Source organism: Drosophila montana, unplaced genomic scaffold (genome assembly GCF_035044405.1).
Source record: "Drosophila montana isolate Dmon_TW-CO22-7 unplaced genomic scaffold, ASM3504440v1 contig_3200_1, whole genome shotgun sequence".
NCBI classification, from domain to species: Eukaryota; Metazoa; Arthropoda; class Insecta; order Diptera; family Drosophilidae; genus Drosophila; species Drosophila montana.
The window spans coordinates 5616825-5631979 of record NW_026998080.1 but is presented as its reverse complement, the minus strand read 5'-3'; the positions used below and the strand labels follow the sequence as shown (position 1 = coordinate 5631979).

General features: G+C 44.1%; 6 protein-coding genes across 6 annotated transcripts; 4 read left to right on the top strand and 2 right to left on the bottom strand.

The window, feature by feature from the left end:
- The first annotated feature begins 124 nt into the window (after positions 1-124).
- On the top strand, positions 125-3359 carry Drat (Death resistor Adh domain containing target). The gene is made up of 3 exons (XM_064687018.1): positions 125-322; positions 1387-2223; positions 2296-3359. The coding sequence occupies exons 1-3, from the start codon at positions 273-275 to the stop codon at positions 2711-2713; spliced, it is 1305 nt and encodes a 434-aa protein (XP_064543088.1). The 5' UTR covers positions 125-272; the 3' UTR covers positions 2714-3359.
- A 30-nt stretch (positions 3360-3389) lies between these two features.
- On the bottom strand, positions 3390-4291 carry LOC135432494 (zinc finger protein 30 homolog). Its single transcript, XM_064688222.1, has 2 exons — positions 4055-4291; positions 3390-3992 (listed from the first exon to the last, which is right to left on the bottom strand). Exons 1-2 carry the CDS (start codon positions 4289-4291, stop codon positions 3390-3392), a joined length of 840 nt encoding a protein of 279 aa, XP_064544292.1.
- A 145-nt stretch (positions 4292-4436) lies between these two features.
- Orc1 (origin recognition complex subunit 1) lies at positions 4437-7594 on the top strand. The gene is made up of 3 exons (XM_064686633.1): positions 4437-5876; positions 5938-6807; positions 6872-7594. Exons 1-3 carry the CDS (start codon positions 4580-4582, stop codon positions 7471-7473), a joined length of 2769 nt encoding a protein of 922 aa, XP_064542703.1. The 5' UTR covers positions 4437-4579; the 3' UTR covers positions 7474-7594.
- On the bottom strand, positions 7482-10782 carry PIG-G (phosphatidylinositol glycan anchor biosynthesis class G). The gene is made up of 7 exons (XM_064686632.1): positions 10539-10782; positions 9906-10464; positions 9710-9840; positions 9440-9654; positions 9169-9383; positions 8365-9098; positions 7482-8296 (listed from the first exon to the last, which is right to left on the bottom strand). The coding sequence occupies exons 1-7, from the start codon at positions 10757-10759 to the stop codon at positions 7519-7521; spliced, it is 2853 nt and encodes a 950-aa protein (XP_064542702.1). The 5' UTR covers positions 10760-10782; the 3' UTR covers positions 7482-7518.
- Positions 10783-10836: 54 nt separating this feature from the next.
- On the top strand, positions 10837-12844 carry LOC135431482 (zinc finger protein 484). Its single transcript, XM_064686637.1, has 3 exons — positions 10837-11340; positions 11398-11751; positions 11812-12844. Exons 1-3 carry the CDS (start codon positions 10930-10932, stop codon positions 12763-12765), a joined length of 1719 nt encoding a protein of 572 aa, XP_064542707.1. The 5' UTR covers positions 10837-10929; the 3' UTR covers positions 12766-12844.
- Positions 12845-12863: 19 nt separating this feature from the next.
- LOC135431481 (myoneurin) lies at positions 12864-15119 on the top strand. Its single transcript, XM_064686636.1, has 5 exons — positions 12864-13279; positions 13341-13502; positions 13564-13689; positions 13752-14117; positions 14181-15119. Exons 1-5 carry the CDS (start codon positions 13001-13003, stop codon positions 15033-15035), a joined length of 1788 nt encoding a protein of 595 aa, XP_064542706.1. The 5' UTR covers positions 12864-13000; the 3' UTR covers positions 15036-15119.
- Positions 15120-15155: the final 36 nt, after the last annotated feature.

Sequence of the window (15155 nt, the reverse complement as noted above, 5' to 3'; positions counted from 1 at the left end):
TGCTGCCGGTTTATTTTGCTTTTTAGAGCGCGCATCGTCTCAGGAAAATTTCAGTTGTTCTTTGGAATTGCGCTCGACAAGTCCAGTGCTGGAAAGAGCTACTACAATTCAAAAAAAAAAAAAAAGAAAAATCTGTGAAACGCAGTGAAAAAGTGTTTGAAGAACCTAAACGAACAAAGTTAATAAAGTTAATAACATTTTTAATGTGTATTATCGCTAATTAAAAAATAAAAATACAAACAAGAAATAAGCAAAGCCAATATAATAATAAAATGCCGGTCGATATTTGCAGTCAGCAGCACAATATGATTAGCTCAATAAGGTAAAGCCCATATAGCTTTTTTATAGACTTTTTTAATTACTGTCATAAAAATAAAGTTTTTAAACGATTTTCTTAATGAGTGCAAAAAATAGAAATTATTCAAGTGATTTTAATGAGATGAATGCTAAATAATCTAGCACACGCTGAATTTATATAAATTATTTAGTATCTACCTGTAATTATCTGATGCTCGTGCCAGGGTGCGAACAGTTCATCAATCTGTCTAGTGAATTCATCAATATTCATAAATACCGTCATGCCAAATGCTCAATAAATAAAACATAACCAAATGGCTGTATAAATTGATTAAGATCTATTGCATATTTATATAGAAGCACACCTGTACACTTGACCTTTTAGACACGAGCTACTCCCCCATTGTCTCCACGAGCGTCGTGTCCAGAAAGCAAATAGTTTTTACATTAAAGTCAACTTTATTGTGGTTGACATTGAAATCAAGATTATTCTATATAGGAAAACAAAGAGAAGTCGTTTAGGAAAAAATTAAATATCATGATGTGAGGATCAATCAAATATTACTTCATGGCTCTCTAAAAATCTGCCATATATTTTTGTTGTGTAATGAAAAACAAATCTGTTTCCAAAGCAAAAGGCAAACAAATTGACCTTGTTCCAAATCGGGCTATGTAAACGATAAAACGCGTACGAACTCGTATAAAGAATAAATGCTCAGCATTACGATAGAAACATTACATTTGCTTGTACTTAGATATTAGGCGAACTAATTAAAACTATTTATGATTTGTTATCTTATCAAAAAGCTTATGCTTTTTAATTTTAAACTTTTCATAGTAAATTAGAAGTAGAGATAATATTTTCAAAATATGGTAAATGTTTTTTTTTTTTTTATTTCCAATAGTTCTTACAAAACAGAACTAATTTCTTTGCTAAATATCTTCTTGATCTTGGTACGACCTCTAAATCTCTAGAAAATACTTTTTTGCAAATAAAATTTGTGCTCCCGACAAATATAAATAAGTATCCACGCATATTAATACATATATGTATATGCTTAAATTGAATGTGATTTTCTTATTTTTCAGCGGAACAACAGATACCTCTTCTTTGTCGCTTGACGCACTCTCCTTGACGTCTGCTCTGCCGCCGACCGATTCCGAACATCATCATCACAACACGCACAACATGAACAAATTGTGCCGTCAAGTGTCAATTGAGTCGCCCGGACCGGGCGTAAAGAATTGTGTGTTTAATTTTTTTGTGCCCATTGAGGATACACCGGCACATGGCGCTCGCATCAAGATCGTGTGCGCTGGCGCCTGCTATCGTCGCAGAGATCGCTCCAATTCGATAACCAGCGTTTCGTCAGTTTCGTCGGAGTTGAGTGATTACTGCCCATCGGGCACATCGATGTCGTCGATGTCATCGCCAGCTCATCAGGGCATACGCGAGGGCTCATTCTTTCCTGGCTTCGAGGTGGCCGGCGTAATTGACGCGCTGGGCTCCGAGATCACAGAGGCAAACAACTGTGGCCTGCGCATTGGACAGCGCGTCATTGTCTATCCGTTTGATGAGACACCTGCCGGCTATGCAGAGCTGCTGGTTGTGCCCGATCTAAGCCACATTGTACCGATTCCGGATAGTCTGCCCATGGAGGAGGCAGCGATGCTGCCGACAGGCGCACTGCTGGCCATGAACGCTGTATTCAAAGCGCAAGCCGTAGTCACGGAGATACTTAATCAGCGCGCTGCCACGGATCCCAATAAGAAGTGCAAAATCTTAATAGTAGGCACTGGTGGCTTGGCTCTTTGGGCGGTGCGTATTGCATCCTATCATTTTGCATCGACTGGTGCACATAATGTGGACATAACAGTGGCCAGTCTCCGGGACGAAGGTTTCCGTTTAGCTACAGAGATTAAGAAGTGAGTATTAGACGCTGAGTACTTATCGCCAACTATCTAAACTAAACATGAAAAATTGATTCTTGCTTGCAGTGTCAGCGTTGTGCAGTGGAACGAGTGTCTGTATGAGCCGCAGCTCATTGAGCGCACCAAGGACGTGTGCGGCGGCGCTGTCGATGTGGTTATTGATTTTGGCACAACTTCCAGAAGTCTGCATCGTTCCATGCACTGCTTGTCTAAGGGGGGCGTCGTGCTGATTAGCGAGGAAGTGGCCGAGAAGCTGTTACCGAAATTCTCCAGGCTATCGAATGAGTACCAGCAGGAAATAATACCAATATCGAATGGCACCGCCGAGCAACTGGCGGAACTGGTGCAGCTGGTGGCAAACAAAAAGATCGAGCCGCCACCATACTCGGTATTCCCGTGCGAGCAGGCCGCCGAGGTCATACAGAAGCTGATCAATTCCGAGATACCCGGTCGCGCCATTCTCCGCTTCCACGATATTGAATAGATCTGCAACTATAAAAGCATTAACTCATCTTATATGAATATCTCTGTTAGTTTTACTCACCCATCCACACACACACAAAACACTTGGCGCACTTTCCAAGCGAATTAGGGGATCAAGCTCCTCTGACCCCGCACCCCACCCAAACCAAACACTTAAATATGTGCTTTATATTCGTAGCAAGCATTCGTTTTCGTTCTGTTTGATTCAGTCCTTCAATTAGTTTTCAATTCTCTTGAAAGCGACCAGTGATTTCATTAATTTCATAATTTTTAAGCATTTTTTAGTATTATATTTTGTATGTATATATGGATTGTGATTGATTTTAATTTAAGCAGCCCAAAAAAAAATTTTTACGACCTGATTTGCGTACACTTACATACATATATGTAGTTCACGTGTCGTTTATGCTTCATTGTTGATTTATTTAATCGGACTCAAAATCACAGGCCATAAAAATAGAAGCGAGATAAAAAACGTTCAGAATAAATGTTATATAAATAAAAAAAAGTAATTGTTATGCATGCAATGCAAAATGTTTGATTCAAATTGCTTGATATTTGTACTCAATACGTACCCAAAAAAGTTTACATTATATTCAATTATCAGTAATCATAAATAAAAGCATACGCATACCAATATATACCAATGTACAAGCCTCTCCCCAGCTGCTGCTCCACTAGCATGCGCCCGCTTTTACCTTGTGCGTGCTATGTTTAATCTTAACATGATAATACAAGCCCGAATGCTGGCGAAACTTAGCATCACATCGCTGGCAGCTGTAGTTCTTCGCCGGCTGGTGACGTAGCTTGTGGCGGGTCAGTTCCTGGGAGCGTCGGAACGCCTTATCGCACATGTTGCAGACAAAGTCGCGCTGCTGCGAATGGGAACGCATGTGATCATTCAAATGGGTCTTGCGAGCATACGTCTTGGGACACTTTCTGCATAAGAAACGACGCAGCTGCTCGTGTGCACTGCGTTGATGTTCCTGTAGCTGAAATAGCTCCTTAAATATGAGTCCACATTTTTCACAAACAAAGTCATCCGTTTTAGTCTTGGAGGCGGGCTTTTTGAATTTTTTGCACTGCCCCTGATTCTTTGACTGTTCACAAATAATATCCTCTGTGGACACAGTAGTTGCTTGTTGGATAGGCTCAAGAATTGATTCAGTAATAGGGTATTCAAGTTTTTCAGCAAAATAATTCTCGTAGGAAATCTCTTCCTCCTCTAACCTGTCGCAAGTATTTATTTTTCTAACAACTTCAGCATGCTGTTCTGCAGTCTATAATTTTAGAGGATTACTATGTTAACCATTTAGTCAATACTAGAATTCTATTTATTTACCTCAACTTCGCAGAGCCCCAAATAGGGATCGTTATTCAACGGACTTTTTTTTATTGAGACCGGCTTATTTATTTCTTCTTCTTCTTCGTCCAAATGTATGAGCGCCAAGTGTTTTTGAAATGCTCGAATGGCGTAAAACAATCTGTCGCACATAAAACATTTTATGGCTAATTCCTTGTACGGTTCCTTGGACAAAAAGAAACCGCAAGTCCACAAATCCTTGAATTGCGCTTCCATAAGCCCTCCTTCAGGATGATTCATTAATTATTCAGTGTTGAAGAAGTTCAAAGCCAGGGCTGCACACTACACACCACCACACACATCGATACCTTGTGTTGAAAGTATCGATAATAATCAATGATCGTTCGAGTACAATTTGTTTTTGCGCCAAAACGAGTGCCCAGCGCGGCAAACTGCTGATTTTATTGTGGTATAAAAAAAGAGAGCAAAAGTAGAACACAACCCATTTCTCCAATAGCTGACTAAGAATATTTATTTGACGACATACATACACGATATACCGTGATGGTTAATAACGAAAATGCAAATAGCGCTGTTCAGCAGGTCATTTGGATCGGCAGCCACAGCCGAGACACATCCGTCAAGAGTTTGGAGCACAGAAACGTGTACTTTTACAAAAAGTGTGTGTATGGACCACTTACACTGACAGTGGGCGACTATATATTGGTAGCCAACGCGGATGCAGCAGAGCCCGACACCGTGGAGGGCTGTGACATCGCCAAGATCCTATATCTCTACGAGCTGCGGGAAATGACCGCCAAAGAATCCTGTCGTGCTATAGTCCAGTGGTACTCCCGCCCGCAGGCCATACCGCATAAGTATTTCGATGTGGACGGCTTGGTCTTAGATTTTGACATTGAAATCATAGAGGAGCATCGGCTATACGACAACGACGTGGCCTTGGGCTCCATTTTTCGCAAGTGTCTTGTGCTGGAAGGCACTTCCCAGCAAACTGCCGAGCAGATTATTAAAAAGCACAAAGCACCCAATAACTGTCCAATGTTTGTGTCGCGCTACAAATTCTTAAAGGTAAGAAACGCGTATCGCCTTATACCACTCGAGATTCAGCTCGATGGCACGGATTCGGCACGCAAGCGACGCTCCACCCGAGATGCCAGTTCGAGTTCTGCGCGCAAATCCATCTCGCGCAGACGCGTGTCCACGGCTGCAGACAGTGCAGCTCCAGTGGAGTTCGTTGACGTCAACTATTTCAATTGCGAGAACAAGGTGTCGCCTATCAAAATTGTGGGTGGCCGCAGCGTGGTACGCCTATCCGAGAAAAAGAAGACCCTGAGCGGAGCAGCATCAGCTGACGGTGTCGTGTCCGAGATCAATGCCAACTATCTAATGGCCTCACCATTGACCGAAAAGAATCCCAAAGTTGTAACACCAAAGTCGCGCGCTTCGGCCGCGCGTCGCAATCTGAATTTAAGTCTGGACAAGGGCGCCGACAGCACAGCCGATTCGGATTGCTTGAACTATTCAATTGTGCAGCAGACTCCAGATCCCAAGACGCCCGCAAATGACATGAAAATTAAGTTGCGCATCTCCGAGCGCCGAAAATCGGTTCGTCTCGAATCGTTGGACGATAATATACTTGCTGATCCCTTGGAAGTGGCCGCTGACAACATCAGCGATACGCCAAGCAGTAAGCAGCGACGCAAGCGTTTGGGTGTCAGCAGTGGCGATATCTATCATACGCCCACAAAGAAGTCCAAGGAGCTGCTCGAGTCTGCGGGCACAGAACTGACACCCTCCACGCGCCGCAAGAGCATTCTCAAGTCTGCCACCACACGCCTGGGTAGGTAACTTATCAGCCTGAGCATTAGCATTGTTTTTATTAAACCTCTTTTTATTTACAGCCGAGGGCACGCCCAGACGCAGCATTCAGCTGTCTAATATTGTGGAGCAGCGCATATTTAAAGACAACGATATCATCTCCACACCCAAGAGAAGTCGCCCTAAACTCACGGATGAGGCGGCCGATGCAGACTATATGCCCAAAATGTCAAGCCAAAAGACACCGACGCGCCCACGGCGCATGAGCACCACGGGAACCGCAAAGCAACCATCGGCTACAAAACTCAAGGAGAGTGCTCCACTGACGCCGTCGCAGAAGCTGAAGAAAATACGAGCCGGCGAACTAAGTCCCAGCCTGGAGCAGCGTCATCAGCTCGTGGACGAGCGACACAAGTCGCAGCTGCAGCTGGCTCGCGAACAGCTGCACGTCTCTGTAGTGCCCAAAAGCTTGCCCTGTCGCGAAAAGGAGTTTGACAATATCTACAGCTTTCTGGAAGGAAAAATTCAGGATCAGTGCGGTGGTTGTATGTACGTTTCGGGCGTGCCGGGCACAGGCAAAACGGCGACGGTCACTGGCGTCATTCGCACGCTGCAGCGTCTGGTTGCCCAGGATGAACTGCCCGCTTTTGACTTTTTGGAGATTAACGGCATGCGCCTAACCGAGCCGCGTCAGGCTTACGTGCAGATCTATAAGCAGCTGACGGGCAAAACCGTATCCTGGGAGCATGCACACACGCTGCTGGAGAAGCGCTTCACAACAGCGGCGCCGCGTCGCATGACCACGGTGCTGCTGGTGGACGAGTTGGACATACTGTGCAATCGGCGTCAGGATGTCGTTTACAATCTGCTCGACTGGCCGACAAAATCGGCGGCTAGGCTCGTAGTGGTCACCATAGCCAACACAATGGATCTGCCCGAGCGTTTGCTGATGGGTAAGCACTAAAGCAACTTCCAGCATATCTGTACCCAGTAGCTAATCCCTGCATCTTCTTTCAGGCAAGGTAACGTCACGTCTGGGGCTCACACGCCTCACTTTCCAGCCCTACACACATAAGCAGCTGCAGGAAATTGTCACCGCGCGTCTGGCCGGTTCCGAGGCATTCAAGGGCGAGGCTGTGCAGCTGGTGGCACGTAAAGTAGCCGCCGTTTCTGGAGATGCTCGTCGTGCCCTCGACATTTGTCGTCGTGCGACGGAAATTGCCGATAGCGCCGAGCCTCAGCCAGGAGGTGCACCCAAGTGTGTGACTATGCTGCATGTGCAGCAGGCGTTGGCCGAGATGATAGCTAGTGCAAAGGTGCAGGCTATCAAGAACTGTTCGCGACTGGAGCAAATCTTTCTACAAGCCGTTGCAGCGGAGGTGACACGCACCGGCGTCGAGGAGACAACGTTTATGGGCGTTTACACGCAGATCGAGACAATTGCGGCATTTATGGGCGTGGCACTGCCAGCGCCGGGACGCGCTCTACATTTATGCTCCAAACTGGGCGCCGAGCGTCTCATCATCTCCGAGCACTCGCGCCATGATCTTTACCAAAAGATTCTGCTCAACGTTAGCGCCGATGACATACACTATGCGCTTCGTGTGGAGGGCAATTAGAATTATGGTTTTAAAGTTTTTTAAAGCTTTTAAATTATTTAATAATTAAGCGTCATGTTTAAACAATTTAAAGTACAAACTCGTTGATAGGAATACCAAATAGAATACCAATACAGTATAACAGTCGTAGAGCACTTTGGGTGAAAAGACAGAGTAGATAAATAGATGATAGCGAAAGACCAACATCAGGCAGAGGTAAAATGCCACCGGCAGCAATACCAGAGCCGCATATAGCGGCACCACCAGTGAATCGGCTGCCTTCGCATACGGCGGCTGCAGCTGTATGATGCCAACGCTGCGCAGATCCGTGCGCAGGGTGTGCACAATAAGGTACAGAAAGGAATGTATTTCGGCGCTGTAGGTGTTCAGCGTTACAAAGACCCCAACAATGAAGGGATTATAGCTAGTCTGGCCAATATAGCCGGGATTCAGGTCAATTGTCGACAGACTGTTCGAGTTGCCCTGATAAAAGTAAAACATTCTCGCCACAAATATGGTCATGATTATCTTGTAGATATGCACCATTCGCACCGAGAACTTGCGCGCGGTGGTGCCATACGCATCGCACAGTTTGTACGTTTCGTCCAGCGTGATGAGCATCGTGGGCAACAGCACAATATTCTGCACCTTGTATAGCAGCGCCACCAGCATCAGCGAACATGTCATATTTGTTTGCAGCAGCTTCAGTAGATTGCTCTGCGGCTGCTCATCCAGCAAACTGAGACCGCTTGTCTGTTGCGGCAGTGCCGTGCGGTAGCCCAGGACAAAGACCAGCGCCAGGCAACACCAGAAGAGCACCAGCACGGGTAACATACAGCGAGCGCTGCAAGAGAGTGTAAGTTAGCATTAGATTATAGATAAATATAAGTATATAGAATATCGAAAACTTACGCCATATACTCGGGTAACTCAAAGAAGTGCACCTGACCGTTTAGGCCACGGAAACAGTAGACTAGCAGAAAGGCCAGGCCCTTGAATACGGTCTGTGATGTATCGGTGAATTTGCGCAGGCGTGCCCAATATAGAAATAAGGAGAATATCATCAGTGTGCTCTTAATGGCCGTCAATCTATGCAGATAACGCATGAGTGTCAGCAATATGAGCACCACGAAGATCTTGCGTTGCTGCCAAAGGCAAGCCGAGGCAATCTTGTGCAAATGCCGTCCATCCAGTTCCACATTCGCTTTGGTAATGCGGCGACGCAGTGTCTTGAGTGCGGTCAGCAGAAGCAGCGTACTGCCCAAGTAATACCAGGTCTTGTATTCAAATTCAATGAATGACGAGGAGCCCAGCGTCGAGATACGTATAGCAAAGCACACCAGTAGTGGCAGTGGCAAGGGTATAGATAGCTTCAAGCGCCGCGAGTAAAGAGGTGGCAGGGCGATCTTCAGCAGTGCTTGTACCACATCAATGGTTAAATAAACAGAAGCAATAATAGGCAGCAGTAAGAGTAGACCGTATAGCATGGAGCTGGTCAGTACTAGATCCACCAAATGAGCGAATACATTCAGTAGAACTCCGATTACAAGAGAGAGCAGCAGCTGAACCACTTTCAGCCTATGCAAATGCAGTTGCTCTGCCGCAATATCCAGAAATAATACGCTCAATATAAGGTGCAAGGAGCTCTGTAAAGGAAAGTACAGAAAAGTACGTCACTAATAAAATATACAATACTGAATAATTGTCAACACGTACCGCTGTTGTCAGCGCTAGTCCCACGGCAATGAATCCGTAATCGAATTTCACCAGTGATTCGGACAGTTGGCCGGAAATCTCACGGGCGACGCGCAAATAGTTGAGTTTGGCATTCTGATAATGCACTTTGCTGGCGCCGCTGCCGTCCCCGATGCGCAGTGGCTGCAGCAGCTGCTTGTGCAGCAACGTGGCGTTCTGATACCAATGATAGTAGTCTAGGAATAAACATAATTAGTTGCTGGATAACATGGTTCATACGGCTATGCCCTACCACTGCTCCGGACGTTTTCATGTCCAAATTTGACTCGAGCCTTGTTCAGCAGATGATGCGCATTGTAGAAGTAGGCATACATTTGCTGCTCCAGCGTTAATGTCTGCAGCATCTCCGGTATGATACAGCCAATGGACATGGTCGGTATCTCAATCGACAGCAGCAGCGCCAGCGTGGGCGTCAAATCAATTTGATTGTAGCGCTTGGTGCTTGCCCTAAAATATATGAATATAGCATAGACCAAACTATAAGACGGAGCTGTTTACTTACGCATACTTGCTGCAGTTCTTGCTGTACAAATATAGTGGCACCGTGGTTTCAGCGGGTGTGTTGCCGCCGTGGCCACCGCCATCAGCCATGCCATGATCGCCGGTCAGCATTAGTAAATAATTGGCCATATTCTATGGATAGAACATAAGATTAGATTAACTGCAGGCTTTGCACATATTTAGCAAAAATTACTTGCCTTATGATCTAATATCTTTTTGACAGCGTCGTCCATTTCCTTTAGCTTGGTTTTAATTCTGGGACTGGCATTGCCCTCAACATGACCTATGTGATCCAAGCCCAGATAATGCAATATCAAAAGCTTCCAATCGTTTTTCTCCAGCTCCTGTGCTAGGACATTGGTCACATTGCGGTCACCCTCATTGAAATCATTTACATAAAACGAATCATTGTTTGCCGCTTGACGTGTGAATTCACTGGGAAAGAGATGCACCCAAGTGTGATCGCCGGCAAAGGAAACAACTGCTTTGCGCTGCTTCAGGCGATGTAGCAGCGAATCCTCCACCTGCTCTGTGTGCCCCACATTGAGCGCAATGTCTATGAAATTGGACAATGTACCGGTGGTGATACTCTTCAGCCGTGGCATTGTCACAGTCGGTATGTCCACGTGGAGACTCAGCTTGAGACACGCCTTCTCATGGACCGCTGGCATTGTGGACTCTGTGGGAAAGTCCTCTCGGAACGCATCTATCAGAAATAGTATAAAAGAGTCATAGTTGGCCGGAGGTGGCTTCAGTCTGCAAACAGTCGTTGGCGTGAGTACATGTGGCACCTAAATTTTAGCATACATAACTACTGATAATCAACTTACTTTTCACCGTGTAGTGTTGTCGGCCGGTCAATGGGTACGGTCTTCTCCTGTTCTGCAACGGAGTATGAAGCCGGAAAGAAGCCTATTAGAAAGAGCAGCGCGCCGCACAGGAATAATGTTAGCATATAAAACGTGTATGTAAGGCGACTTTTGTTCTCCTCCATTGCAATTTGTTTTGCTTGAACATTACAAGACCCAGCTCCCGTACGGTCGCCTGACATGTAAACAAATACTACTGTAGAGTTGTAGCAGAGTTGCCAGCTGCTGCGTATTTTTACCTATTTGACGTGAAAAACAAGCTGGCAGCACTGCAAGCCAGCTGATTACAAGCCATTGTGTGTTGCATTGTTTATTATTTTAATTAAATGCCAAACAAATATTGCAAACTAAAATGGAAACTTGCGGCTTTATTATGAGCAGAGCTGGCGAATTCGAAAGCTTTCTAATGCGTTGCTCGTATTGCACAATAGACATGGAAATCGACAAATGGCAGGAATTCGTGTTGCACTTTCGGAATACTCACGGCCTAAAACCTGAGGACAACTCTATTTGTTTGGAAATAGATCAAATTGCTGTGGATAAAGACTGTATTGAGGAACATTTTATGAGCGCACCCATTAACGAGCCCGAAGTAGACAGCGAATACAATACTCTTGCAGAGCTGGATATGTCTCGACCCTCTTCATCGCTGTCTGAGACCAGCTTGAGCGAAAATGACACAGTTGAGACGGCGAGTGAATTCAGGGCTCAATTGGATGATGAAGAGGAACAGAGACCCATTTCGTATTCGCCTACATACAAGGTGAGTACATAAGTCTTTTCAGAGGGAAAATATTTACTAAAATTGTTTATATTTCAGTTCAATCCATCATTTTTTCGACGAGATCCGCGCACTCTGATGCTTATAGAGTCCTATAAGAGTCAGCCCTGCCTTTGGAATCCTGGCTATAGCAGCTATAAAGATCCAACTGCATGTAAAGCTGCATATCAGCAGCTTATAGCGGAGCTGGACGCTAAAATATCGGTCATGTTCTCAGAGCATTCTCTAAAGGCAGCCATTAAGAAGTTGCACATTCAGTACAATATAGTTGAAAAGCGAGTTTTGAACGGCAGCCAAAAGCCAAGTTCAGTGGCCTTCAATCACTACACCAGCTGTGCCTTCCTAAAAGCATGTCAAGATCAAATGCACGCCTTTAAAAATTCAATAATTCAGGTACCATTTGAAAATCATAATGCGTTAAAAATAGTTTTTAAAGACAATTTTGCCTTGCAGTTAAACTTTTCCAAGCGCAACACATTCACGACAGACTTTATACATCTATATGCCAACTTTCCCCAGCTCTACGACAACAAACACAAGGATTTCTCAAGCATTACTGCTCGTAAGCAGGCCTATGAAACGATGGCAGCTGAAACTGTGGTGCCACATAGCGGCGGCATCAACTGTGATGACATTTACCTCGCCATACAGTGCCTGCGCCAGTGGTACTATAAGAGTACAAAGCATGCAATTAAAACGTCCAATGAGTCGGAGCGGTTTTATTTAAAAGCCTGTGCCTTTTTGCCACCGAAAATGTTTAAGCAAAAGCTAATTTGCGAATTGTGCCAGCAGGAAACAACCTCAGACCATGTGCTACAAGCGCACATGTACAAGGTGCATAACATTGGAGAGCTGCCCTTCAAGTGTTTATCATGTGAGCGTAGTTTTGTGGGACGCGCTGAGCTATCTACGCATATGCAACGTTTTCATATTGGAAAGACGCACAAGTGTAATTATTGCGACAGAACTTTCGCGGTTAACTCAGATCTTCGCCTGCACATACGCACCCACACCGGTAATAATATTCTTTGTGAGCAATGTGGCAAGGCCTTTAGATTGCGATCTCAATTAAAGCTGCATGTAACTGCCATACACACCAAGATCAGAGCATTTAAGTGTACCATGTGTCCGAAGGACTTTCTAAAAAAGGTTGATTTGTCGGACCACATCAAGAGCCATTTAAATATACGAGATAAGATTTGCACAACATGCGGCAAAGGATTCACCAGTTGCCATTCGCTCATCAGGCACCGACAAATACATTCGGAAATTAAGAAATTTGTTTGTAAACTTTGTGAGGCCAGATTCTCACAATTTGTCGGTCTCAACTCGCACATGAAACGTACGCACAACATTGTCCGGAACAACGTCCAGAAATCTACTGAGACTGTCATTCCAGACATTTGAAATACCACTTTATTAAAAAAAAAAAAACTTGAAAATATAATAATACATTGCCTTTTAAATTTCGTATATTTTCATAAAATGCCTAGCGCGATAAAGCGCCAATCTTATCGATACATTTAGAAATCGATTAAAGCCCGCTATGTTTCTCAACACTAGCTGAGAAACAGCTGAGCAGCAGCATTCAACTTGACGTAAATAAAGTATTCGTTTTCGTACGCTTACTTGAACCGCAAAAATGGAAATATGCGGCAGCATATTAACCAATACCGACTATACAGAGTTTCACTTGAAGTGCATATATTGTTCGATTGAAAGTGAACTAAAGGATTGGCAACAATTCGTGCACCATACTCGCACAGCTCACCGTTTCGATGATGCGGATGGAGGAAGTGCCCAAAGCGAAAATGAAATTGAATGTGCCCCAGAGGAGCTCTTTGAGACTTTCGCAGACACTAACAGTGTGGATGTAAAAGACGAGGACGCACGTTGGCCTCAAGAGGAAGAAGTGCTATATGTGAGCAACATATATTTCTACAAATTTTTTTTCCATTTCTCATTTGACATGCATTTTACAGGAAACCATCGACATCATAAAGCAAGAGGATGTCCTCCAATCGCCAATACGAATGGAAGCACCTACTTCCCCTACCTATAATAGCATAGATGGCTGTTTAGAAAACATGGACACAGACAGTTATGATGATGAGGCTGAAAGTCAAGTACAGGAAGAAATAGTGGTGTGTAAATTGTATTATGTTTATGTCTATAATTTAAATGAAATACTCGAATAAATTACAGAATAATATGTCAAATGAGAGCGATAACTATGAAGAGGAAAGCGATAGCTCCACTGAATCTGATTCTGAACCGGAGGAGAAGCCACTCAAACGTAGCAGACATAATCCGATGTCAATAAAGCGCAAGGTATGAATGTAAACTTCAGAAAATATATAAATGTTAATTCTACTCACATATACCGATTGCAGTTAAAAGTATCATTCATCCGGCAAAATCCACGTGTATTTCACTTCATCGAAGAATTCAAGAAACATCCATGCTTGTGGAACCCAAACGATACATCTTATAAAAATGAGAAAGCTGAAACTGAAGCCTACAATGCAATAATTGAAGGAATGGATAAAAAAGTCAATGTGCTTTTCACTGAAATCGAATTAAAGAAATCCATACGACAGTTGTTCAAACAGTTCGAGATTGCCACTCAAAAGGCTGACAAGAACCAGCTAACTGGTATGGCTGTACGTTACCTACGTAAATGCAAATTCCTCTCAAACGGCTATTACTCCGCGGCTAGCGATGAAGACGACGAGGAGTCAAAGTCAGATGTAATTCAGGTAAAGTGCATATAATTTTGGCATTACGTTAATTCAGTTAATATAAATTCATAAATCTTTTAGCTTAATTTCAAGGAGATCAACGATATGACCACAACCTTTATTGAAACGTTTGGTAATTTCCCGGTGCTGTATGACAGTTCACTGCCGGATTTCAAGTCGTTAGAGGCACGAACCGAGGCGTATGTTAAGATAGCGCAGATGCTCGCGCCAGAATTGCGTGTCAACGAAACTGAAGTTCATCTGGCCATCATGAGATTGCGAAAATGGACCTATATGACCCTGCGGCGCGTCAAGTCAAAGGAATTGCGTCGTGCTTGCACCAAAACGGAGCTACATTATCTGCAATTGTGTAGCTTCCTGCCGCCCAGATCAGAAAGCCTCGTTATTAATTGTGAATATTGCAATAAGCGTTTCTTTATCGACTATCTTCTCCGTGCGCACCTGGTAAAGGTGCATGATGTGGGCGAGCTACCATATCTCTGCTCCCAATGTCCGCGTCGTTTTGAAAAGGCCCACGACATGGAACGGCACAAATTGCGGCAGCATTGTGAAAAAATGCTCAAGTGTGAATACTGTGATAGCACATTTGCATTGAAAAATGACCTCAATGTACACATACGTGTGCATACGGGGGAAAAGCCGTACGTGTGCGAGCTATGCGGCAAACCCTTCCGGCTAAAACTTTTGCTTGACTACCACATAAATGGCTTCCATCTGAATCTTCGACCATTTGAATGCGATATTTGTCATCAAACATATCGCAAGAGAGTCCAGTTGAAAAACCACATGAAGGCCCATTTGAATATCAAGGATAAGAAGTGTGACGAATGCGGTGCAGCGTTCACCTGCCCGACCAGTCTTTCTCGGCATCGCAAGACCTTTCATAGTAATACAAAATCACAAAAATTATGCTAAAAAAAACTCCATTCCTCCTCTGCTTGTTAAATCTAAATAAATATTACTAATAATATAAATAAACGTTAAACATTTGCGCGCGTATGTAAAGGATTTTATTGTTAATGTCGCTGTCCAACA